At 45.6% G+C, this 23784-nt stretch overlaps 1 protein-coding gene across 1 annotated transcript; it reads right to left on the bottom strand.

The window, feature by feature from the left end:
- USP8 (ubiquitin specific peptidase 8) lies at window positions 1–22577 on the bottom strand. Its single transcript, XM_056865682.1, has 19 exons — window positions 22422–22577; window positions 21307–21451; window positions 19780–19865; window positions 18652–18802; window positions 17772–17823; window positions 17013–17157; window positions 15628–15790; window positions 14029–14173; window positions 13341–13573; window positions 11608–12186; window positions 10243–10332; window positions 9444–9524; window positions 8931–9196; window positions 7788–8000; window positions 5403–5613; window positions 2567–2803; window positions 2120–2262; window positions 942–1074; window positions 1–208 (listed from the first exon to the last, which is right to left on the bottom strand). Exons 1-19 carry the CDS (start codon window positions 22523–22525, stop codon window positions 23–25), a joined length of 3363 nt encoding a protein of 1120 aa, XP_056721660.1. The 5' UTR covers window positions 22526–22577; the 3' UTR covers window positions 1–22.
- Window positions 22578–23784: the final 1207 nt, after the last annotated feature.

The raw sequence follows: 23784 nt of genomic DNA on the forward strand, positions 1-23784 counted from the left end.
AACTTTCTCCAGTGACGTCACTTTACGTGGCTAGGTCAGCCGCTCGCTGTTCAAAAGAAGTGTAAAAAAGGATATAAGCAGCCGAGGACTTCACCGACGACGAGGAGATGTCGGAGACTTCGTGGTCGTCAAACTTGTACCACCGCTGCTTGGCAGCATTTTTGCAGTATGCTGTGTAGTGTCCTCCGTCCAGCCCTCCGTAGTGATTCTAAAGAGAACAGTTAGAAGCCGTAAGGTTCTCTTTTGGCCTAAAAGCTCAAGAATCAAGGAGAAAAATAATCAAGCCGGAGTTGTTAACTGTTAGAGAATCCCCTCCGCCCAGGGTTTTATAGCTAGTGATACGTTCAAGCTGCAATTTAAATAGAATTCCCTCTGTTTATATGGATTAACTAGCTGGGGGAGAGGAGTTAAGTAGAGAATATGACAAGTGTTTCATGCCAGTTAATCCATACAAGTGAGGACAGCTTCATCTTTGCAGTTCCTCACTTGTATAGATTAACTGGCATGAAACAGACGTGCCAAAAGGAGAGGAGAAAAGACCCTACAAGAACTATCCAACAAAAATATGAAAGCCCTCCAAAGTGATATAAAAAACCATAATGACTGAATATGCATCAGTCAAGACTAGAGAGAGGCTGTGGCTCAGTGGCAGAGCATCTGCTTGGCATGCAGAAGGTCCCAGGTTCAATCCCCAGCATCTCCAGTTAAAGGGACTAGGCAAGTAGGTGATGTGAAAGACCTCTGCCTGACACCCTGGAGAGCCACTGCCAGTCTGAGTAGGCAATACTGACTTTGATGGACCAAGGGTCTGATTCAGAATCAGGCAGCTTCATGTGCGACCAAGCCACAAAACATAAAAAGAAAACTTGGAAATCATGTATGTTACTGTTCATGAGCTTCAGATTATACTTGGCAAAGCGCAAAGCCATGGAGTCACTTACAGATACTGCAAACAGGTTGTATCTCTTCAAGTTAATCTTTGGACCGATAACGTATTGCTGAAGGTCAAGGCTTTCCAGAGGGAAATCAACAGATGTTTGTAGCTTCTGCTTCCATCGTCCGTCATAGGAAAACCTAGGGAGGACCAAAAAATAAAAATAAAGGAATCTGATTTGCTAAAATAGGAAGCCACTGGGGGAAAAAGCTGTAAAAAAACTAACCACCTGACAGTCTACAAAGTAGACATGATAGCGGTCTATAAAATTATGCATGGTATGGAGAGAGTGGACAGGGAGAAGCTTTTCTCCCTCTCCCATAATATTAGAATGCGGTGTCATCTGCTGACGTTGGAGGGTGAGAGATTCAAAACAGTTAAAAGGAAGTATTTCTTCATACAACGCATAGTTCAGTTATGGAACTCCCTGTCCCAGGATGTGGTGATGGCTGGCAACTTGGAAGGCTTTAAGAGGGGAGTAGACATGTTCATGGAGGAGAGGGCTATCCATGGCTACTAGTCAAAATGGATACTAGTCATGATGCATCCCTATTCTCTCCAGGATCAGAGGAGCATGCTTATTATATTAGGTGCTGTGGAACACAGGCAGGACAATGCTGCTGCAGTCATCTTGTTTGGGGGCTTCCTAGATGCACCTATGTTGGCCACTGTGTGAACAGACTGCTGGACTTGATGGGCCTTGGTCTGATCCAGCAGGGCTTTTCTTATGTTCTTAAAGTACTTTAAAAAGGGGGGGATGATTCTGATACCCCCCCAAAGAACCTGAAAACAATTCTTCAAGGTACACATTTATGTTATGGTGGTTAGAGCAATCCACAAAATGTTGCCTCCCCAAAATCTGTTCCTTGCATGAACAGACAGCTAAATAGCCCACATCAAGAAACGAAATGTTAAAAGGCATTTTCCCCATCAAAGTCAGACTGATACTTGAAATAAAGAGGGGGTGTAGTCCCACTGGCAAAACATGTCAAGTGATGGATTCCTGGCCATTCAAATTCCACTCCTTGCCTGTAGAGTACAATGTAGTCTATGTAACTCCCTACACTAACTTCTCACAGGGAGGACCAAAGCACCAGTGATACCTTCCTTAGACTTCCTAGTATTTTCAGGAAGGCTGGATTTTGACCCGTTCTGCTCACAAACGTATCTATCCTGGAGCCTTACCTTTTCAAGTGCACCAAAAGAACCGGAGGCAGCTTCCAAATTTCTATCTTCTTTAAAGAATCTCTTCGAGTCTTGCAATGGCTACAATAAAATCTGTTGTTATCTGTCAATTTTTCTTCTTTGGAGAATAATCTAAGGCATTCCTAAGGGGGGGAAAGGAGAAAAGATTCAGAGCAAGAACAAGCATTTGTGCGGCACAGAATTGTCGGGATTCTGAATGCTTCATGGCTGATCTAGGGATCTCATCCTTACAGAATCATCTAAACATTCCTTAAAACAAAAATAAAAAGGAAGAATGTTTCTAGTCCTCATGACCGTGATGCTGAAAATGACAGCCAACAAATGCTTCAGGGCTGGTATGAAAGGCTGGATGATTCTGCAGGATTTGGCAACAGCAACAACAAAACAATTGTCCTGAAGGTTTCTAAACCCTCCCCCAGGACTTACCTGTAGAGTGCATTTACTAGTGGACGCAAGGGGCAAGGACAGGTTCATAAAAGCCTCAAACGTCCGGGACTTTTTGTGACACGTCAGACACTGCACCGTCGATTTGAACTGGCCCTGGAAGAGCGCGATGATGATGGACTCGTTGAGTTGCTTGTGCTTGTGCCAGGCGAGTTCGGACGCTTTGAAGTCATCCAGGTTATCGTTGTTTTCTTCTTTATAGCGCTTTCTGTTGTCGGCCTGGGGAGCGGGGAAACAGAATGCTACGACGCGTGCCCAAGCCACAGAACAGCTTTCCGTGAAAGCATGTGCAGCGACGGGAAGATGGATGGAACGTGCCGCACATACACATGAATGCACACTTAAGAGTCTCCCAATTTGAGATCTTCAAATATAGGAGAGCATTCACCCTTCCTAGATGCCATGCTCTTCCTTCGGCGGTTGTGGATGGGAGATACAGAAAGGTTCCCCTGGAGGAAAGGGTTTGTCCCTGTGCTCTAAAGAAAATTGAAACAACCGAGCATGTTCTACTGCGCTGTCCACTATATCAAGAGGTTCGTTCTAAGTTTATTTCCCCCTGACTTAGTTGGCATTTCAGCCATACAGGTCAGGAGTACACGAAAATGTTGCTTATAGACAAAAACCCACAGGTTACAGTAGGAATGGCTAAGTTTTGTGCAGCAGCCAGCAGAATCCATCAGACGCTGCTGAGAACATCAGGTCAATAATTTTAAAGAGTAGTATTTATAGTTTGCAAAGAGTGCAAACAACTTTTTGTTAACTATTTGTATAAACTTGTGGGTAGAGCTTAACACTAAGGGTTTTAGTGGTAAATTGTGAAGAGCTGTGCTGGTCTTTGACTGTTTTTTTTTAATAAAGATTGATTGAGTCTCCCTGGTATAGAATCATAGAGTTGGAAGGGACCACCAGGGTCATCTAGTCCAACCCCCCACACAATGCAGGAAATTCACAACTACCTCCCCCACACACCCCCAGTGACCCCTACTCCATGCCCAGAAGATGCCCAAGATGCCCTCCCTCTCATGATCTGCCTACGGTCATAGAATCAGCATTGCTGACAGATGGCCATCTAGCCTCTGCTTAAAAACCTCCAGGGAAGCTCACCACTTCCCGAGGAAGCCTGTTCCACTGAGGAACCACTCTGTTAGAAAGTTCTTCCTAATGTTTAGACGGATACTCTTTTGATCTAATTTCAGCCCGCTGGTTCTGGTCCGACCTTCTGGGGCAACAGAAAACAACTCAGCACCATCCTCTATAATGACAGGCCTTCAAGTACTTTCAAGTATGTTGACCTGCTCTTTCCCTCTTCCGGGCAGGGCTTTGAGGAAAGCAGAACGTTTTTAGTGGACTCTCGCACACAGTGTCAAACCATTGTGCGGAGCCAAGAAAGGAAGACTAATGAGGGCAGGCTATTCAGAGGCTTGCTGCAGGGCCTTGGGAGTTTTGCAGACCAGAAAAACTCCCCCCCACCCCACACACACACCAATTAAACCCCATGCATTAGCAAACCTATCCTCTCTACAGTCCAATGGTATACAGCTGCCATTCAGGAATGGGGATGTATCTGTTACACAAAATCATGATTGACAGAGACCCTGCCTACGCAGGGCAAAACCTTCTCCTCATATATACCATCGGTCACCACTGAAGCCAGGCAGAGAACAGGAAGTAGCTAGGCCTCCTTCCAGTATACCTGGACCCTGGGATCTCACTGAGCACTGATTTCTTTTTTTAAAGTAGGCATATGAAAACCAACTCTTCTTAAACTATCCGCCTTTTAAATTGCCTACCTCTGGCTGAAAAGTGGGGCCAAACTGGCATGCAGTAGTGAAATGGCCAAACACACTTAAAAACAAAACGTATGGGCCAGACACAAGATGAACTAATAATTTAAGTTTTTTGTTTACTTACTCTCTAAGAGGCATCAGAGTATTTGTAAAAACAGGAGGGGGAAGAAGAGACTGAAAAGCAGGTCTTTAACAGGCGAGGCAAAAATGATTTCCACGCTAGCTAAATTAAATGAGCCAAACAAGCCCCCCAACCCATCAAGTTCAAAAGAACTGGAACAGGAGGCAGCTTGGAGGCAACAGCCCGGAATTTAAAGGTGGGCCATTTGAACATACAAAGCCCAGGGATGATCTATAAGCACCCTTAAGAGACTTTGGTAGCTGTGTGTGATGGACCAAGGGTTCAGGATAAGGCAGCTTCATGTGTTCAGGATCTAAGGCTAGGGGTGGTGAATAGTGGGAATGGTTATACCCCCTGCTTGCGGCAATACGATGGCCAAATTAAATGTATAAACTTCTGAGTTTTGTTTTCGTAGTTGTATATTTTGTTTTGCTCTGACCTGGATGGCCCAGGCTAGCCTGATCTCAGAAGCTAAGTAGGGTCAGCCCTGGTTAGTATTTGGATGGGAGACCACCAAGGATGTCCAGGGTTGCTACGCAGAGGAAGGCACTGGCAAACCACCTCTGTTAGTCTCTTGCCATGAAAACTCCCCAAAAGGGGTTGCCATAAGTCGGCTGCGACCTGACGGCACTTCACACACGCATATTTTGTTTCAGGTTGTTTTTTAAGTATCAGGTTGTTTTTTAAGTATCAAAGTGCCCAAGAGCCTAACAGTGGCAAGGAGAAACAGAAATGCTTTAAAATTAAACAATACAAGCTTTAAACAAGCAGAAGCACAAATTATGCAAATCACTTGCAAATCCAGCATCTGGGAAAGGGGGGGGGACAGATAGTGTGAAATTTCACACTCCTGTTTTAAAACGCTACACTGCCGCATAATGTGCGAAATGCTGATGAGAATATAACTTACTTTATTTAAGTCTTCGTGGAGACTGTCCATTAAGAACAGGAGCAGTTCTTGAGAGTCTTGCTGACTGTACCCTGCAAACTGGTCGTTGATCTTCCCAATGGTGACTTTGAAATCTCTTGGGCTAATATATCTGTACTGCCCGGTCCAGAGAGCTTTCATGATTATGCCAAACTCCTCTGCCACTTCACCTTTGTGCCCCAAGAGGTTTGACCTGCAGCAAACACAAAACAGTTTAAATGGCCAGTATCCAAACAAAACAAAAAATGAAAAATCTGAAACAAAAGGTGTTAACGCTAGAACGATGTCCACATGATACATGAATCTGCCTTATACTGAATCAGACCCTCGGGTCCATCAAAGTCAGTATTGTTTACTCAGACCGGCAGCGGCTCTCCAGGGTCTCAGGCAGAGGTCTTTCACATCACCTACTTGCCTGGTTCCTTTAACTGGAGATGCAGGGGATTGAACCTGGGACCTTCTGCATGCCAAGCAGATGCTCTACCACTGAGCCACAGCCCCTCATTTTCAGGCTTATTCTTTCACTGTCTCTGCATATGTGTGTGTGTGTGTGTGTGTGTGTGTGTGTGTGTTAAGTGCCGTCATGTCACTTCCAACTCATGGCAACCCTATGAATCAAAGTCATCCAAAATGTCCTCTCTGACAGCCTTGCTCAGATCTTGCAAATTGAGGACTGTGGCTTCCTTTATTGAGTCCATCCATCTCTTGTTGGGTCTTCCCCTTTTCCTGCCGCCCTCAACTTTTCCTAGCATGACCGTCTTTTCCAGTGACTCTTGTCGTCTCATGATGTGACCAAACTACGACCGCCTCAGTTTAGTCATTTTAGCTTCTAGGGTCAGTTCAGGCTTGACTTGATCTAGAACCCACTGATTTGTTCTTTTGGCCGTCCACGGTATCCGTAACACTCTCCTCCAACACCACATTTCAAGGTGGTGCTCTGCATGGGTAGAGCTTTGCAAATACAGCTGTCAGTAATAAGCTTACAACTTACAAAGCATCTCTAAATGGGCCTTTTCTGGGCACAGCAGTGCAGTCAGTTCCCAGAAGAGTTGCAACCTCCTGAGTCTGTTGAAGTCAGTGGGCTTAGATGAGTGTAACTGTGTTTACGGCTGCTCGGTTAGAGCTGTGGGGCAGAACGGGGACAGCACGATGTAGAAAAACCTGTGTCGCTGGCTCATCTAAGTGAAGACTCCTACGATAGTTTCCCCTCGCAAGACACCCAGAGCCTCAGCCAATGTAGCATTTTCCATAGAAGTGCTTTTGAAATGACACAAGAATCTGAAAACCGTGTGTTGGAGAACAGAGCGTTCCCTTTCTGTCATCTTTCCAAAATTCATTCCCAAAATACAGAAAACATTACATCATGACTAGCCCTTCAATCATCCTGTGGTGGTGGGAAAGCGCCGTCACGTCTCAGACGACTTATGGCAACCCAGTAGGGTTTTTAAGGCAAGAGACTAACAGAGGAGGTTGGCCATTGCCTGCCTCTGCATAGCAGCCCTGGACTTCCTTAAAAAGGTAAAGGTCCCCTGTGCAAACACCGGGTCATTCCTGACCCATGGGGTGACGTCACATTCCGACGTTTACTAGGCAGACTTTGTTTACGGGGTGGTTTGCCAGTGCCTTCCCCAGTCGTCTTCCCTTTACCCCCAGCAAGCTGGGTCCTCATTTTACCGACCTCGGAAGGATGGAAGGCTGAGTCAACCTTGAGCCGGTGACCTGAAACCAACTTCCATTGGGAGCAAACTCAGGTCGTGAGCAGAGCTTGGACTGCAGAACTGCAGCTTACCACTCTGCGCCACGGGGCTCATCTGGACTTCCTTTGTGGTCTCCCATCCAAGCACAAACCAGGGCTGACCCTGCTTAGCTTCTGAGATCTGTTGAGACCAGGCTAGCCTGGTCCGTCCAGGTCAGGATTAATCATCTGAATAGAGAGCATACCCCTTTGTGGGGAGGGAAATTCAAACCATCTGTAGATAAAAGCCACTGATTTGCAGAGTTTCCCTTTAGGATGTTATGCTGGTGGTTCATTTCCTACATGATCCAATGAGGTCAAAGGAATACCTTCCCTTGACTTGATACGAACATCGCAAATGGCAGGCACAGTGCTGAGACCCAAAATTTCTTTGCTATTCGCTGAATATCTTACACTGTTCATCCACCTCTGACTAACTTCTTGCAGAAAATGCCGTTTCCCCCCCACCTATAGTCACTGCCACTGAAGAAAGCCACACTGGTTGATTAAAACGTAGCATCTCTCTAAAGACACAGCAGCATTTCTGACGAAAGGATACTACCGGTAACTTTTTTTTGGCATTTAAATGTGGTTTAAAGAAAGCAACATTGAGAAACAAGAACCCCCGATACCTGTTGATATCGTCTTGGTAGCAGTTTCGGTTGAAGTAATCCGCCAGGTGCGGCGTGTTGCAAAGACACTGCAGCACAGAATTCATGTAGCAGGTGTTCCCCAAGTTCCGAAGGCCTGTCAGGGCCGGTCCCAGTCCTCCAAAAACGGGGTTGAGATTACGAATCTGTGTAGCGGAAAGCCGCGATATTTCAGCTTTGGTATAGTTTGACGGCCTGTAAGGAAAGAGGCAATGATTAAAAAGGCGATTGGCTGGGTTCTTTGTTTTCTAAGCCTACGACATACTCTAGTTGCATGCTCCATCCCTGTGAGTTTTCTACCACGTCTCTGAGAAATACATTATATAGAGGAAGGGGAAAGTAAATATAGCTGAGCTTGCTTTCAATAACTAAATACAGTTATGCCAATAAAGGTTTTGATATTGATATTGATTGAACTAAATACAGCCTTTTTTAAGGGCAAGTAGTATTGACTAGTTAAAAAGGCAGCCCCGACTATGGTCATGATGTAGCAACCTGTAGGCTTTATTCGGCTTGAAATATTATGCTCGGTGGCTCATAGATCCTATGTATCTCAGAACCCTAAACCAGTAATGCCAAGTATCTGTGCTCCTTCATGCATCCCACTAACTGCCAAACCATGTTTAGCAAATACCCCACGAGCTGTATCACAGAATCATAGAATCAGAGTTGGAAGGGGTTATACAGGCCATCAACCCCCTGCTTAATGCAGGATCAGCCTAGAGCATCCATGACAAGTGCTTGTCCAGCCTCTGATTAAAGACTGCCAGTGAGGGGGGAATTCACCTCCTCCCTAGGCAGTTGATTCCACTGTCGAGCAATTCTTACTGTAAAAAGTTTTTTCCTAATATCCAGCCGGTACCTTTCCTCCACAATTTAAACCCGTCCTCTCCTCTGCTGCCAACAGGAACAGTTCCCTGCCCTCCTCTAAGTGGCAGCCCTTGAAATACTTCAAGAGAGCAATCATGTCCCCCCTCAACCTCCTCTTCTCCAGACTGAACATTCCCAACTCCCTCAGCCTTTCCTTGTAGGGCTTGCGTCTCCAGGCTCCCTGATCATCCTTGCCACTCTCCTCTGCACCCGCTCGATCCTACAATGTTATCAGAGCAGGTGCAGCGGACATACTTATTCTCGCGATTAACCGCAGGAGTCAGGGTGATTTTCTTCCTCTCTTCCTCTTGAATAGCCTGGGTGATGTCTGGCGAAGAGTAAGAGCGCTTCAGCTTGGAGTGTTCCCTCTCCCGCTGGTCGACAACGGCCTGAGGCTTCGGCTTGTGAGTCGGCGGCGTAGAAGGCGGCGTGGCTGACTGAGTCATTTCTGGCGGGTACATTTGGACGGCGTTGGTTGGCGAATGATAGTAGCGGAAAGTGCCCGTGACCGGATCAAGAAACTTCAAGGGAAACGCGCAGAAAAAGAAAACGGGGAAGAGTTCAGTGAGACCTCAAAAAGTGGTTCAGAGCAGCTATTGCATGAAGACAAGCCAGGAGCTTGTGGGGAACCATTTGGAAACCCCAGGCCCACATCCCAAAACCTCATCCTTCAAGGATTCTATAAACTTTTATGGGTTTGAGCTGGCTAATTTTCCCTCCCATCCCCTTTAACTGACACTTGACGTGGCCATTCGAGGTTAAGCTTACCTTTACCCAACCAGAAGGCAGTCCTGGTACGATCCTGCCCATCTCTTCGCTCCGTGCCCTTGTCAACGGCTCCCGCTGGGACTTAAAAAAAATTGGGGAATAAGACGCAAGAAAATACAAGAACACAACACGCTGCACACTTTGCCTAGCTTTGAGATGACGCACACCAAAGCAGAGAAACACAATGATTTGGGCAAATGCAAAACTTTTCTGCAGTCAGAGAAAGGACAGACAGCAGGGGAGGAGATCTGGAAGGCAGGAAGTCAGACGAGCCGTGGGCACAGACAGTTGCTAAACTGGGATCGGCTACTAAAGCAAGGTAAGGGGCTGGAGGTGAATTTCTGAAGCTCTGAGCTGTACGGGTTAGGATGTCCAGTTGGAAAGCTCAGAGGCTGAGCGAATGAGTTGTGGTCTTGGAAAGGTCTTTGATTCTATTGGCAACTCTACTCAGAACTCACTAGGTGACCTTCTGAGGGCGCTACATAAAATGCTGAGTATTATCAGCCTTTTGGATACATAAAACAATTAAACCAGACCAGTTCCTGCACAAATGGTGAGTGCCTCGAAGAAAATCCAGACCAACAAAAAAACTTTTGAACAAAAAAGCGCAAGATTGCAGACATCCCACGAAAGCGATTCCCCTGAATTTGTTGGCAACAGACAAGTATTTCATTTAAAAAATAACACAAATGGTTATGGATACCCTCTTAGAGGAAGTTGTTACATGACAACAGATACAAAATGAGCTGATGTTATGACAACTGCCCCAGATTTCTTCAGCTATGCACAATGCGTTTACTTTATTTTTTTCAGAATCTTGTTCAGTATCCTCTCTACCAGCTCCTGGCTTTTGAGATTCTGTTTCTGGATGTCCTTTAAGCCCAGTGTGCTGCAAAAAAAAAAAAAAATTCGAAAGGGATACTTTCAATTTTCATACATTAATTTAGCCAGCTTCAGAAAGTGTGATCCATGTTGGTGTTAATGCTTTGCATTTAAAAAGACTGGTCTAAATGGGGGGGGGGAAATCAGTGAGAGCACATTTTCATTACTAAAGAGAATACAGACACGCCCAAAACAACATTTTATGATAATTCTACTAAGGAATATTGCTGATCAAGGAAATTGCTGATCAAGTTAATGTTATGCTTACCCTTTGACACGGAAAAGTTTTTTCTGTAGGCACTCAGAAGACGTTAATTAAGTGCCCAAGCTATGATCTGCCTCAAATTTCTGCCAGTTGTGCAGGAAGGCCTGTTCTTCAACTTGATCAGAAAAGTTTGGGGATCAGCCTATGGTTATTAACTTGGTCTGTGGTGGGGGAGGCAGAGTCCTCTGTCCATGGTCAGAGGCACTTTGTTATTGTTTCGCACGTTCCAGATAATGCCACCTTAACGTACTTGCGGTCGTAGTGTGTTTTATTAGTTCTGTTTGTTTTAAAATTTTGACTTCAATACCACATGAACACATGAGGCTGCCTTATACTGGATTGGACCTTTGGCCCATCAAAGTCAGTATTGTCTACTCAGACCGGCAGTGGCTCTCCAGGGTCTCTGGCAGAGGTCTTTCACATCACCTACTTGCCTAGTCCCTTGAACTGGAAATGCCGGGGATTGAACCTGGGGCCTTCTGCGTGCCAAGCAGAGGCTCTACCACTGAGCCACGGCCCCTCCCCAAACATCAGAGGTGCCCTGCTGGAGCAGACCAGCAGTCCATCTAAGTCCAGCATTTGACCTCTCCCGGCACAGCTGGACTCGAACTGGCTTCCGTTGCCATCATCAGCAGGGGGAAACTTCCCCACCCCACCCCACCCCTCCAGGCCACTGGTTTGCCCAAACACATTGTATTTAGACACCCCCACACACACTCTGGTGTTTCAGAGGGGATTGCAGAAAGGGAGGCCCAGTTTTCTCACAGAAAGAGCGGACATCGCAGTCCCCTCCCTCCTTCCTTGCTGGCTACTCTGCAAATTCTCCCTCGTCCATCGGCTCCCAGAGGGATGAATCTGGCCCTGCCTCCTAGCAGTGCCACGGCTGGAATGCCATTTAGTTAGAACGGCGCTCTCTGCTCTGAGGAGCGACACCCCATTTTCAGAGACCGGCCTGCGAATTTGGCAAGGGGCATGCTTGGCTTTGTCTCTTTTTTTTGCACCAGCTGAGCAGCTCACCTTGCCGGAGATAACGGCCGCCCGAGACTCCTCTGCAAATTTCCGCCTTTGTGCTTCCGGCGTCCGAGTAACCTTTTCTTTTTCGTTGGCAATGTCTAGTTTTTTCTTGCCTTCGGGGGTTTCGCTCCCAATTTGACTTGGTTTTTTCACTTCCGTTAGCTCTATGGGGGCTTTCTCCAGCTCCTCCTTTTCATCTGCCTCCTTGCTGGCCTGTGGTTCTCTCTCCCCCCTCTCCATTTCTTCTTTGGCTTTCTGGAGGCCTTCCTTGCTCTCCTTTTCTTCCTGTTCCTCTCTGGCTTTCTGCCCTTGGTCTTGCTTCTCCTGCCTCAGCCTCTCTCTCTGTTCTTCCTGGTTTTTCTCCTGCAGATCGGTTTCTGGCTTGCTCTTCTTCTTCTCGGTCAACCCGTGGCTTTTCTCTTCCTCTGCCAGACTGGGTTTTGCATCCAATGGGGGCTTTGTGGAACGATCTGGAATCACTCTTCCATTTGAGAGCATTTGCTTGCCAACGGTCGGGCTCTCAGCTTTTGACCTATTAGCATCATCTGGAATTTTTGCTGAAGGCTTTTTTGTACGATCAATCTGGATCAATGTGAATTTTTTTTTAAAAAACAAACAGTTAAAACTATTTCACTAGAAGTTTTTGCTATGTTCTCGTTGTTTTTTAGTACTTGGCTTTACTATCATTTCTTTCTCTGGCTGAAAGGTTTTAAAAGACCAACAAAATTTCTGGAAGGGTATGAGCTTTTGCGAGTCAAGCTCACTTCTTCAGAAGTTCTTCAGAAGTTCACTTCTTCAATTCTGAAGAAGTGAGCTGTGGCTCATACCCTGCCAGAAATTTTAGTCTTTTAAGTGCTACTGGACTCTTGCTCTTTTCTACTGCTATTGACAGACTAACATCGTGAAAGGTTTTTGTACAGCAAACACTTCCTATGGCCAATCAACTCATTTAGGCACATACAACTGATATATATATATATATATATATATATATATATATATATATATATAGCGGTCTTTGACCAGTATAACAAAAGTTATCACAAGATTTAACAAAAGTTCCAGATTTAAAACAATGATTCAGTACAACAGAATAAAAGTCTACAGCTTTACTATCGTTCCCCGAGTCTTACATATCCCGAGGCAAAATTTAACAGCTTGTCTGGATGCCCAGGGATTTTTATCAGACAGTAAGTTTTCCAATTTAATTTCATCGGCTTTGCCCAGAAAGCCATCAAGCACAGGCTGAAGATATTTTAATCTGGCCTCCTTGTGATGTGGACATCTCAGAATAATATGCTCAGTTGTTTCCACCTCCCCCAACAAGCATGAACATAATATTTCTGAGTATGGAATCCCCTTAAATCTCCCCTCCAACACAGCAGAGGCTGCCGGAGCGACCATGTATTTTATGCTTGGCTGGCATTTAAAATTTGGGACTCTGGAAAGGTCTGCTTGGCGCTCAGTGTCTTCAACTCTGACACCCAGCTGGCTTCGTGTGTGGGAGTGGGGAAACAAACCTAGTTCACCAGATTAGCCTCTGCCACTCATGTGGAGGAGTGGGGAATCAAACCCGGTTCTCCAGATCAGACTCCACTGCTCCAAACCCACCGCTCTTAACCATTACTCCATGCTGGTTCATAAACCTTGTGGTGTATGAACAACCAATATGACCTATACGAACAAACTTCTGTCCCCTCCTTTCTCCCTTTCCCAGAAAGTGCCATGTGGCTCACCTGAGGAATAATCTTCACAGCAGATGCTGGCTGGGCTACAGAAGATATGCCATCAGACTTAGCAGCAGCAGCAACTGATCCAGCAGGAGTAGCTGGTTTCAGCGCCTCTCCTCTCCCTTCCTTGTCATTTGCCGTTTCAGGTCTTTCGGTCGTTTCCACAACGGAAGGTTTTACACGGACAACTGGTACCGCAGGTGGAGGTGGCTCTTCCAAGGTCGGGTAAGTAAAATTCACTGAAAAAACACACAAAAAGGAGACGCCTTTTAAAAGCGGACCGGGGGGGGGGGGGATAAACCTTCACAACGCAAGGAGCTACTCAAATAATTATATAGCACTACACACAGGACTGCAGCCAGCGTGGTGTAGTGGTTAAGAATGGTGGTTTGGAGCAGTGGACTCTGATCAGGAGAACCGGGTTTGATTCCTCACTCCTCCACATGAGCGGCGGAGGCTAATCTGGTGAACTGGATTTGTTTCCCCGCTCCTACACATGAAGCCAGCTGGGTGACCTTGGGCTAGGCGCAGTTCTCTTAGAGCTCTCTCAGCCCCACCTACCTCACAGGGTGTCTGTTGTGGGGAGGGGAAGGGAAGGTAGTTGTAAGCCGGTTTGAGTCTCCCTTAAGTGGTAGAGAAAGTCGGCATATAAAAACCAACTCTTCTTCTTCTTCTACCTGTCTTTCATACTCACAGGAGACAGACACTGCTTCGTTCTTGCTGCGTTGGGGTGGAGTTACTTTTGCGTTTGTTGTGTACTGGGGATAGCAGAGGAGCCAGTTTTCGTACCCTCCTTCTAAGACCAAGGGCTCATTCTGCAGTATGGCTTTACTTTCCCACTGAAAGCGAAAGCAGAAATATTTCACAAACAAAACTACTTCCCAAATCACAGCTCAATCAGGTCACGCGGCTATATAAAACGTGGCACAAGACCCAGAACAAGGTTATGGAATTTAACATCATAGAACAGGGGTGTCAAACATATGGCCTGCAGGCTGGATCTGGCCCCTTGAAAGCTCTTATCTGGCCTGCAAGCCAGCCAAGGCAAACCCTCCACCCCCAGTCTTAGAACAAACATGTGTGCAATGCTGTTTTTACAAAAATAATGGCTAGCGCAGGACTTGTTGTGTACCCTGTGGAACAGCTTATTCTCAGTGCAAGAAGTCTGGTTCGGCATCACTCATATTGTAATGTGGGATTTGAATGAAAGCCATCAAGAAATGGAACAGGAGTTTCCTGCCTGCCTTTTTCCAGTCTACAATTACTGCCACACACACACACATTTAAAAGCCATGGTAATTATGCTCTGCAATGCCGTTTAAAGTGCATCTCTTCCTTTCTCGCTTTCTGAAACTGAACTGGAACCATGAACACATGAAGATGAATCAGACCCTTGGTCCCTCAAAGTCAACATTGTCTACTCAGACCGGAAGCGGCTCTCCAGGGACTCAGGCAGAGGTCTTTCACATCACCTACTTGCCTGGTCCGTTTAACTGGAGATGCCGGGGATTGAACCTGGGACTTTCTGCATGCCAAGCAGATGCTCTACCATTGAGCTACAGCCCCTTCCCAAACCATCAGTGCAGAGGCTGAAGGTCCTACATTGCTACAGCCCTTTCATCCAGTGGCCCAGTGAGATATAATATTTAGCTTGTTGCCTTAACCTTGGTAGCTTAAGATCCCAATTGTACAGCAATACCATGCTTTAGCCTCATGGCACAGAGTGGTCAGCTGGAGTACTGCAGTCCAAGCTCTGCTCACAACCTGAGTCCGATCCCGACGGACGTCAGTTTCAGGTAGCCAGCTCAAGGTTGATTCAGCTTTCCATCCTTCCGAGGTCGGTAAAATGAGTACCAAGCTTGCTGGGGGTAAAGGGAAGATGACTGGGGAAGGGAGTGGCAAACCACCCCATAGACATAGTCTGCCTAGTAAATGTCGGGATGTGACGTCACCCCATGCGTCGGTAATGACCCAGTGCTTGCACAGGGGACTAACTTTACCGCTATCTTTTAATATAGATGTAATGCTTAACCACGGTTAGCACAAACACACCTCAAACTATTTTCACCTGCTAGCTTGTGGGCCATCTTAAACCACAGTTTGACTATTTGGACGAAATACTTAACCATGTTTGCATGAGGCCAATATCTCATATGGAAATTTATATACGCTTAATTAACAGGCTTTGTTGACAGGGTTTATAAAAACACTGACCTCTGGACGACAAGGTGACACGTTCTGAGCTTCTCGTCGATCAAGGTAATTAGGCAAACATAAGCCTGAATCCGCTCACCTTGAAAAGTGCATCTTTGAGGCTCCGCAGGGGTGTTCCTAATTGCAGGTCTTTTGCAGAGCTAAACCAGTCGAGCAGAACAATATAATTGACTTGTCCTCTCTCTTTCCAGGGCTCTTTGGAGGCATCGGGGAGTTTAGCCTCAATCCAGTTAGCAGTGACACTGAAACAAGTGTATAACGAAAGAACAACTCAGAAGGCCAGTTTGCTATTCACAGGGGGGGGGGGATATGATCAGTTGCCCCCACCTTGCAATCTAAACTGCCATGCAATAAAATAAAAATTAAATCCTGACTTTGCTGTGGAAGCTTGTTGGGTGACCTTAGGCCAGCGTGGTGTCGTGGTTAGGAGCGGTGAACTTAATCTGGTCAACCAGGTTTGATTACCATTCCCCCACATGAGCGGCAGACTCTAATCTGGTGAACCGGGTTGGTTTCCTCACTCCTCCACATGAAGCCTGCTGGGTGACCTCGGGCTGGTCACAGCTCTCTCAGAACTCTCTCAGCCCCACCAACCTCACAAGGTGTATGTTGTGGGGAGAGCAAGGGAAGGTGATTATAAGCTGGTTTGATTCTCTTTAAAAGTTAAAGGAAAATCGGAATATAAAAACCAACTCCTCTTCTTCTTCATACACTTAGGCTAACCTACCTCACAAGGTTGTTGTTGTGAGGATAAAATGGAGGAGAGGAGAATTATGTATGCTGCTTTGTGGAGAAAGCTGGGTATGTACGAAGTAAAATAAAATAAACACGGATAGGAATATTCCTCTCCACTGTCACCACTGTGGTGCCGTCAATTAAATAAGGATCACACCACAGGGGCGTATTTCATTTCTCAGTGTCTTCTCCCAGCCACCTAAGATTCTAAGCCTCAGCTTCACCTCTGTGTTGTTCATACGAGTATTACCCATGGGGAAGGGAAGGTGATTATCAGCTAGTTTGATTCTCCGTAAGAGGCAGAGAAAATGGGTATATAATACCAACTCTTCTTCTTCATACACTTATCCTAGCCTACCTCACAAGGATCACACCGCAGGGGTGTATTTCATTTCTCACTGTCTTCTCCCAACCACCTAAGATTCTAAGGCCAAGCCTCAGATTCGCTGTTCATATGAGTATTACCTGTGGGTTTGTTTAGTCCTTTTTTGGAAAACCATTTACACTAGTGAGCGCCACCGTACTCCTTGGCCAAAGGTTCCACAGGCCAATTAAACGCTCCAACCCAAAAAAAAAAGTGTGTGTGTGTGTGCTCTAGCTCTTTTACTGCAGCTGGGTAAACAAGATGCCGCAGCATTCGTTTCTTCCCTATTCTACTCTGGACAGACGGTAAAACATCCAAAGGGTACATGAGTCTTAAGATTCGACTAGGAAAAGTTCATTCCATACCCGGGACTGATAGCCTCTTCTGGAACGCTGACGGAGTTTATAATGCAGGACTCCTGATAATCCTTCAGGCTTCGGGTATCCATGACCATTAGTTTGACGCTCTTGTCCATCATCATCGTGAACAGCTTCTCCGCCGTGATCCCTCCTTGAGGAACAGCAGCTATTTAGAAAGGAGGCAGTGTGAAGCCGGGCACAGCGTTTCCTAAAGGAACATCTGGAAATGACTGGAAAGATTACTAAAACACACGGTTTCTCCCGAAAAAGGGAAGACCGCAGGTTCTCTGCTGTCTCGCTGAAACACATTTATAAACTTTACCTGTATCCAATAAACTTTGGTCACATTGTGAAAAGACAAGAGACACTGGAAAAGACAATCATGCCATGAAAAGTTGAAGGCAGCAAGAAAAGAGGAAGACCCAACAAGAGATGGATGGACTCTATGAAGGAAGCCACGGCCCTCAATTTGCAAGACCTGAGAAAGGTCTTGCAAAGACAGGACATTTCGGAGGACATTGATTCATAGGGTCGCCATGAGTCGGAAGCGACTTGACGGCACTTAACACACATACAAACTTTATGTACAGCAACGAGGACAAGGGTGCGCCAGATACCACTTGCGTAAGGTATCCGGGGCAACTTCCACGGACACCTTCTGTAACACACACCCACAACACTCTTTCCCTGTGGTCTGTTGAGGCAAGGCTTGCCTGGACAGGATTTTGGGACAGGAGAGAAAGCTAACTCATAAACGTCACTTACCGGTTTCAGGCTGATCCTTCTTTTCCGTTGATGCCTTCTTCTCACCGTTGATCTAAATTATTTTTGGAAAAACTTTAGAAGCCGCTTTATGAATATTCTTCACACGCGCAAACACAACACTCCGCTTAAACAGCGACTCCTGAGTAAATATGGCCTGGTCTATACATGCAGCAGAATGATGTGGCAGAATTTTTAAAAAATGGCAAAATGAACTGTACAGCTTTGCAGTGGTGGGGTGACGTTTGATGAAAAAAAATCCCTGCTGCTGCTCATGTGTAGAGGAGCTGACTCAGCTTGTGAGATGATCTTAACGCTAGACCCAACATCACCTGCAGGGGAACTCCCAATATAAGTCTGCAGTGAGGTGGGAGATAGTGTGGGATAAACTTGTCTGCAACTTTGCTGATATGCCAGCATGGTATAGTAATTAAGAGGGGTGGTTTGGAGCGGGGGACTCTGATCTGGAAAACCGGGTTCGATTCCCCACTCCTCCACATGAGCGGCGGAGGCTAATCTGGTGAACTGGATTTGTTTCCCCACTCCTACACACGAAGCCAGCTGGGTGACCTTGGGCTAGTCACAGCTCTCTCAGAGCTCTCTCAGTCCCACCCACCTCACAGGGTGTCTGGTGTGGGGAGGGGAAGGGAAGGTGATTTCTCTACCACCCTTAAGTGGTAGAGAAAGTTGGCATATAAAAACCCAACTCTTCTTCTTACCAAGCTGGCAGTCTGAGCACGGCCTAGACCCTGGGTGACCCTGTCTGGCCCTGGACTGTGACTCTAGGACCTGATTGATGAACCTTGACCACCAGCTCCTGCAACTTTGCTGCTGCCCAGGGCTTTGCTCCTAGCCTGGTGAATAGTGCAACCGTCTTGCTCACCATTTGATTTTTCCCTTTGGAATCCAAGGAAGCCTCTGAAGAGGTTTTGGCCGACGCCTTCGTGTCATCTTTTGCTTCCTGTTTTTTCAACTGCAGTTCTTCTTGCCTCTCCTTTTCTTCCAGTTTCTTCCGTACTTCCGCTTCTTCATATCTAATTAAGAAAAAAAACACACACATTTGGGGTTTCCCCCCCTCCATTTCAAAGGTTTCTTATCGCCAGGAAAAAAAAGGGAGCGTTCTTTGAAATGAAGTGAATACAGAGCCTCAGATCTACATTTTGTTGAAGACAGCAGTCAGAGCAGTCTTTTTTGGACACTGGACTCAAAGTCTGGTAAGAATAGATGACACTAACACCTCCTTGTGGGTAAAAAAAATACAAATCGGAAAATATGGTGGCAAATCCTCAACTAGTTCTGTTCCATTCTTACTTACTTATTTATTTATTTATTTATTTATTTGCCACCTTTCTCCCCAATGGGGGCTCAAAGCGACGTACATCCTCCTCCCCTCCTCCATCTTACCCTCACAACAACCCTGTGAGGTGTACATTACGGCACAATCCTAAGGAGAGTTACTTCAGTCTAAGCCCGTTTGTTTGCTTGGCTCAAGTGCAAATTCGGTTTTCAGAGAAAGGAGGAAGGGAAGAAATCCAAGCGCGTGAGATGGAGGAAAGAGAGGAAACACAAGGGCCAAGCCGCAATATTCTCAAGAAACCCCCACAGGGAGAAAATATGAATGGCAGAAGAAGCACACAGTTGAATCCCCACAGTTAGGGAGAAAATATGAATGGCAGAAGAAGCACACATTCCAAGTGCACATATTAATGCTGCCACCTTGGAAGGCTTTAAGAGGGGAGTGGACACGTTCATGGAGGGGAGGGGTATTTATGGCTTCTGGTCAAAATGGATAATAGTCATGATGCATTCCTATTCTCTCCAGGATCAGAGGAGCATGCATATTATATTAGATGCTGTGGAACACAGGAAGGATAATGCTGCTATAATCGTTTTGTTTGTGGGCTTCCTAGAGGCCCCTGGTTGGCCACTGTGAGAACAGACTGCTGGACTTGATGGGCCTTGGTCTGATCCAGCAGGGCTTTTCTTATGTCCTTTCCCCCCCCCCACATACCTGAGTTTAAGACTCTCTGAAAGTCTTTCAGCTTCTTCAATGGCTTTTTTAATGTTTGAAGTTCCAAGTAACGAATGAAAGTAATCCTGAAATGATAAAAAGCAAGCCCACTTCACATGGTGGTACAATACAGAAAATACTTGCTGATTAACACTTTGGCACACTGAACAGCAAGACAGTCATCAGCGGATTCAAAGAGAGATTGTACGTAGTGCCTGAGGTTACAAGAAGTAAGGTGAATCACAGCCCCTTTAAAAATGTATTTGCAATACTTTTCTGCACTCTGCTTCTTAGCAACTGTACCTCCTTGGGCCAACACCCAGACTGATGAAGAATTGCTTGGTTTAAAACACAAATATAGAGAGCCAGCATAGTGTAGTGTTTAAGAGAGCTAGTCACAGCTCTCTCTGAACTCTCTCAGCCCCACCTATCTCACAAACTGTCTATTGTGGGGAGCGGGAAGGCAATTGTAAGCTGGTTTGAGTCTCCTTAAAGGTAGAGAAAATCGGGATATAAAACCAACTCTTATTCTTCTTCTAAACTGATAAGCACCTCTTCTTTCACATGGCATAAGGTTGCCAGGTATCCGGATTTGCTCTGGACGGTCCAGTATTTTCACTGACTGTCCAGGAAAACACCCTCCTCCAAGAAAACACCTGCAGCTTGAAACTCACTAAAAAGCCAACAGCTTTACAGCACCTCATTTTAATGTCCGGTAATTCCCCCCCCCCCCATTTCCCCCCAAACAGTCAGTGAAAAGACTGGACTGTCCAGGTTAACCGGCAACCTTATCAAGGCCAAACAGTGCAAAGCATGCTGTTAGGGCATGGAGGTGGCACCAAGCTCAACCCTCTGCTCCTTCATGCCCGGGGAGGTACTCATCTCAGTGCAGCACCTCCTAAAAACTGCAGCTGACAGCACTCTCCTGAGGAAGGAGGCTACCAGTGACTTTCCAGAGTCTGGAGAAACCACAGCCCCTATCCATCCCTTGGTTATGGTGGAATGAGCTGAAATGAAGGGAGGGGCTGTGGCTCAATGGTAGAGCATCTCTTTGCATGAAGAAGGACCCAGGTTCAACCCCCAGCATCTCCAGTTAAAGGGACTAGGCAAGTAAGTGATGTGAAAGACCTCTGCCTGAGGCCCTGGAGAACCGCTGCTGGTCTGAGTAGACAATACTGACTTTGATGGACCAACTGTCTAATTCAGTATAAGGCAGCTTCATGTGTTCAACTCTAGGTGCGTTGCATATGTGGCAACAATTTTGGTAGAAGTGGAAAGCGAGGTAATCAGGTTACCACTGAATACACAACTCATCTTCCTTCATTATGCATAGTAAATACACCATAAAACTTTTAAAGGGACAACAGCTGAAAATGATTTTCAGTAACAGAAGTTTCTTAGCAAATAATATTATTGGCTTAAGGCAATCACGGCATGTAATTCTGTCAACAGCCCCTCAAATCTCCAAATGCAATGCTTATCTTTACATCTGAAAACAAATAAAGCTACTGGGAACTGGAGACATACCTGTTGCTGTTTGAAATCAGGCCTCTTATTGATAAGTTTATACACCGTCACGTACTTCATGTAAAGTACATACGCCTTCTCTTCGTCTCTCTCCAACCGGCACTCTTCGGCTGCTTTGAAGATCTTAAGGGCGCTCTGTACATAGCTTGAAATGGAAACAAGCGAATTGGGGGGGGGGGAGTTGGTTTTGTTTTCAGAAATGAGAATGCATAAGAGTAGAGTTCTAAGTGAAATTTAGTCTTCAGCACAAACCTCTTATTATAAGCAAGCTCAAGAGACAAAGCCACTTCCATTTTATTATTTGCCTCTCGTTAAGATTATTTTCTGCTAGTGTTGCAAAAAAAGAAAGGCTCAGCAGTGTATTGAAAGCTACAACTCACACACGTGTGTGTGTAAAGTGCCATCAAGTCGCAGCCGACTTATGGCGACCCCTTTTGGGGTTTTCATGGCAAGAGACTAACAGAGGTGGTTTGCCAGTGCCTTCCTCTGCACAGCAACCCTGGTATTTCTTGGTGGTCTCCCATCCAAATACTAACCAGGGCTGCTTAGCTTCTGAGATCTGACGAGATCAGGCTAGCCTGGGCCATCCAGGTCAGGGCATATGTAAACATTAAGACAGAGAATTTTCAGAAAGTGGTTGGCTCTCTACCTAAATTTCTATCCACAAAAAAGAAAAACAAGATACTCAGCCGCTTTATACTTTGAACTGTAATTTGAGTGCTCAAAATTTAACCTGAAAATTGCAAAGGTGAGACAGTTTTGCCAAGTGAAAACGTGCATTAAGACAGCTCCTCTTCAAAGCAGTTCAATGTTTTTCACTCACACTAATAAATATAAAGGGAGAAGAAACCCGATTTACTAAAAAGGGCATTTTGATCCACAGAGCGTGTCCACTAGCAAAGGAACTTAGCTAGAACTAGTCTAGCAACCTTTTTATGATGTGAAAAGGCTTTTACTGTGCATGTATAGAGTGCAGAATCTAGGAGAATGGTCATTGTGTGGAATTAATTATAAGAAACAAGATGGTTAGACGTTCAGTCCTAAGCAAAGTTATGCCCTTTTATATCCACTGACTTCAGGACTGTGTCGTAGGTAAATTCTGAAAACATCCATACCTCTTAGTGCTGGTTTTCTCAGGTTTTATTTCAGTCTTTTTGTTAAGATCTTTCAATGAAGTGCAGAGGTATAGGTCTTTAGGTACTGAAGCCACCGCAGGCATGATAATATCGCGGGTATTATGCCTCTTCAATAAGGATAGTGCAGATCTTCAAATTAACCATCAACAATGGTTGTTTTCTGAAAAATAAAGATTGAACACATGAACACATGAATCAGACCCTTGGTCCATCAAAGTCAGTATTGTCTACTCAAACCGGCAGCGGCTCTCCAGGGTGTCAGGCAGGGGTCTTTCACATCACCTACTTGCCTAGTCCCTTTAACTGGAAATGCCGGGGATTGAACCTGGGACCTTAAGCATGCCAAGCAGATGCTCTACCACTGAGCCACAACCCATCCCCAAAAATGCATCTTAAAAGCTAATTTGAAGACATCTTTGAACATTCTGAATGTCTGCTTGTACATGTTTCTGAAATGAAAGCTAGGAAGCGTGGGTTCTAAACCAATTTTGTTCCTGAAGTAGGCAAGCTCTATTCAACCTAGGGTTGCCAGCTCCGGGTTGGGAAATACTTAGAGATTTTGAGGGTGGGTCCTGCAGAGGGGTATGTAAGGAGGGATGGGGGATAATGCCATAGAGTCCACTTTCCAAAGCGGCCATTTTCTCCAGGTGAACTGATCTCTGTTGCCAGGAGATCTCCAGTCACCACCTAGAGGTGAGCAACCCTAATTCAACCCAATGTCTTTCAGAGCTAGCTGTTAACAATTCTAATCCCCAGCGATGAGCTCTTTGCGCGTTGCACTGAATGCCAGTTAAGAAATGTTCTGAAACATATGGACTGGCAAGAAGATGCTATCCACAGTGATGAACTGCTTTCTACATCTCTGTGTGGAGACACCCCCCCATATTTTTCCTAATGCGCACATCTTCCTTGTTCAATTAATCTTGAGACTGTTTTTTCTCCCACACACACTGTGGATTACTGATGAAGACTTCAGATCCTGGAAGCTTCCCGTCCTTTCTAAATATATCGTCAAGGTTCAACATGTTATGTAATTTTTTATTCTTCACCACCTAAGCGGCGGTGTGTTAATTAGGCTTTGCTAAGATTAAATGCAATATTGCTTTTAGGTATAATTGGAACATAGAAAGAAAAGCAGCCCCCCCTTTTAAAATATTGACTGCTCAATGTAACATCCCTAAGGGCTACTAGTACTTCCTAAGGGTTGTTGGTGATGATAGAATGGAGGAGGGGAGAACAAACGTATAGTGGGGGGAAGGAGAAAGTAATATGGTCGGCGGATAAATAGCGAATAATTCCTATGAGTGCATCGCCCCCTCAAAAAAAAAACACCTCTCTTTCT

Source organism: Euleptes europaea, chromosome 20 (assembly GCF_029931775.1).
Source record: "Euleptes europaea isolate rEulEur1 chromosome 20, rEulEur1.hap1, whole genome shotgun sequence".
Taxonomy (NCBI): Eukaryota; Metazoa; Chordata; class Lepidosauria; order Squamata; family Sphaerodactylidae; genus Euleptes; species Euleptes europaea.

What these genes read in the sequence shown, in the direction of transcription:
- USP8 (XM_056865682.1), bottom strand. Translation starts at nt 22,525, where the DNA reads ATGCCTGCGGTGGCTTCAGTACCTAAAGACCTATACCTCTGCACTTCA. An exon ending in TCAAAGATGCACTTTTCAAG is followed by an intron (nt 14,174 to 15,627) that starts GTGAGCGGATTC and finishes TTTCGCTTTCAG; the next exon opens with TGGGAAAGTAAAGCCATACT. An exon ending in ACAACCTGTTTGCAGTATCT is followed by an intron (nt 209 to 941) that starts GTAAGTGACTCC and finishes TGTTCTCTTTAG; the next exon opens with AATCACTACGGAGGGCTGGA.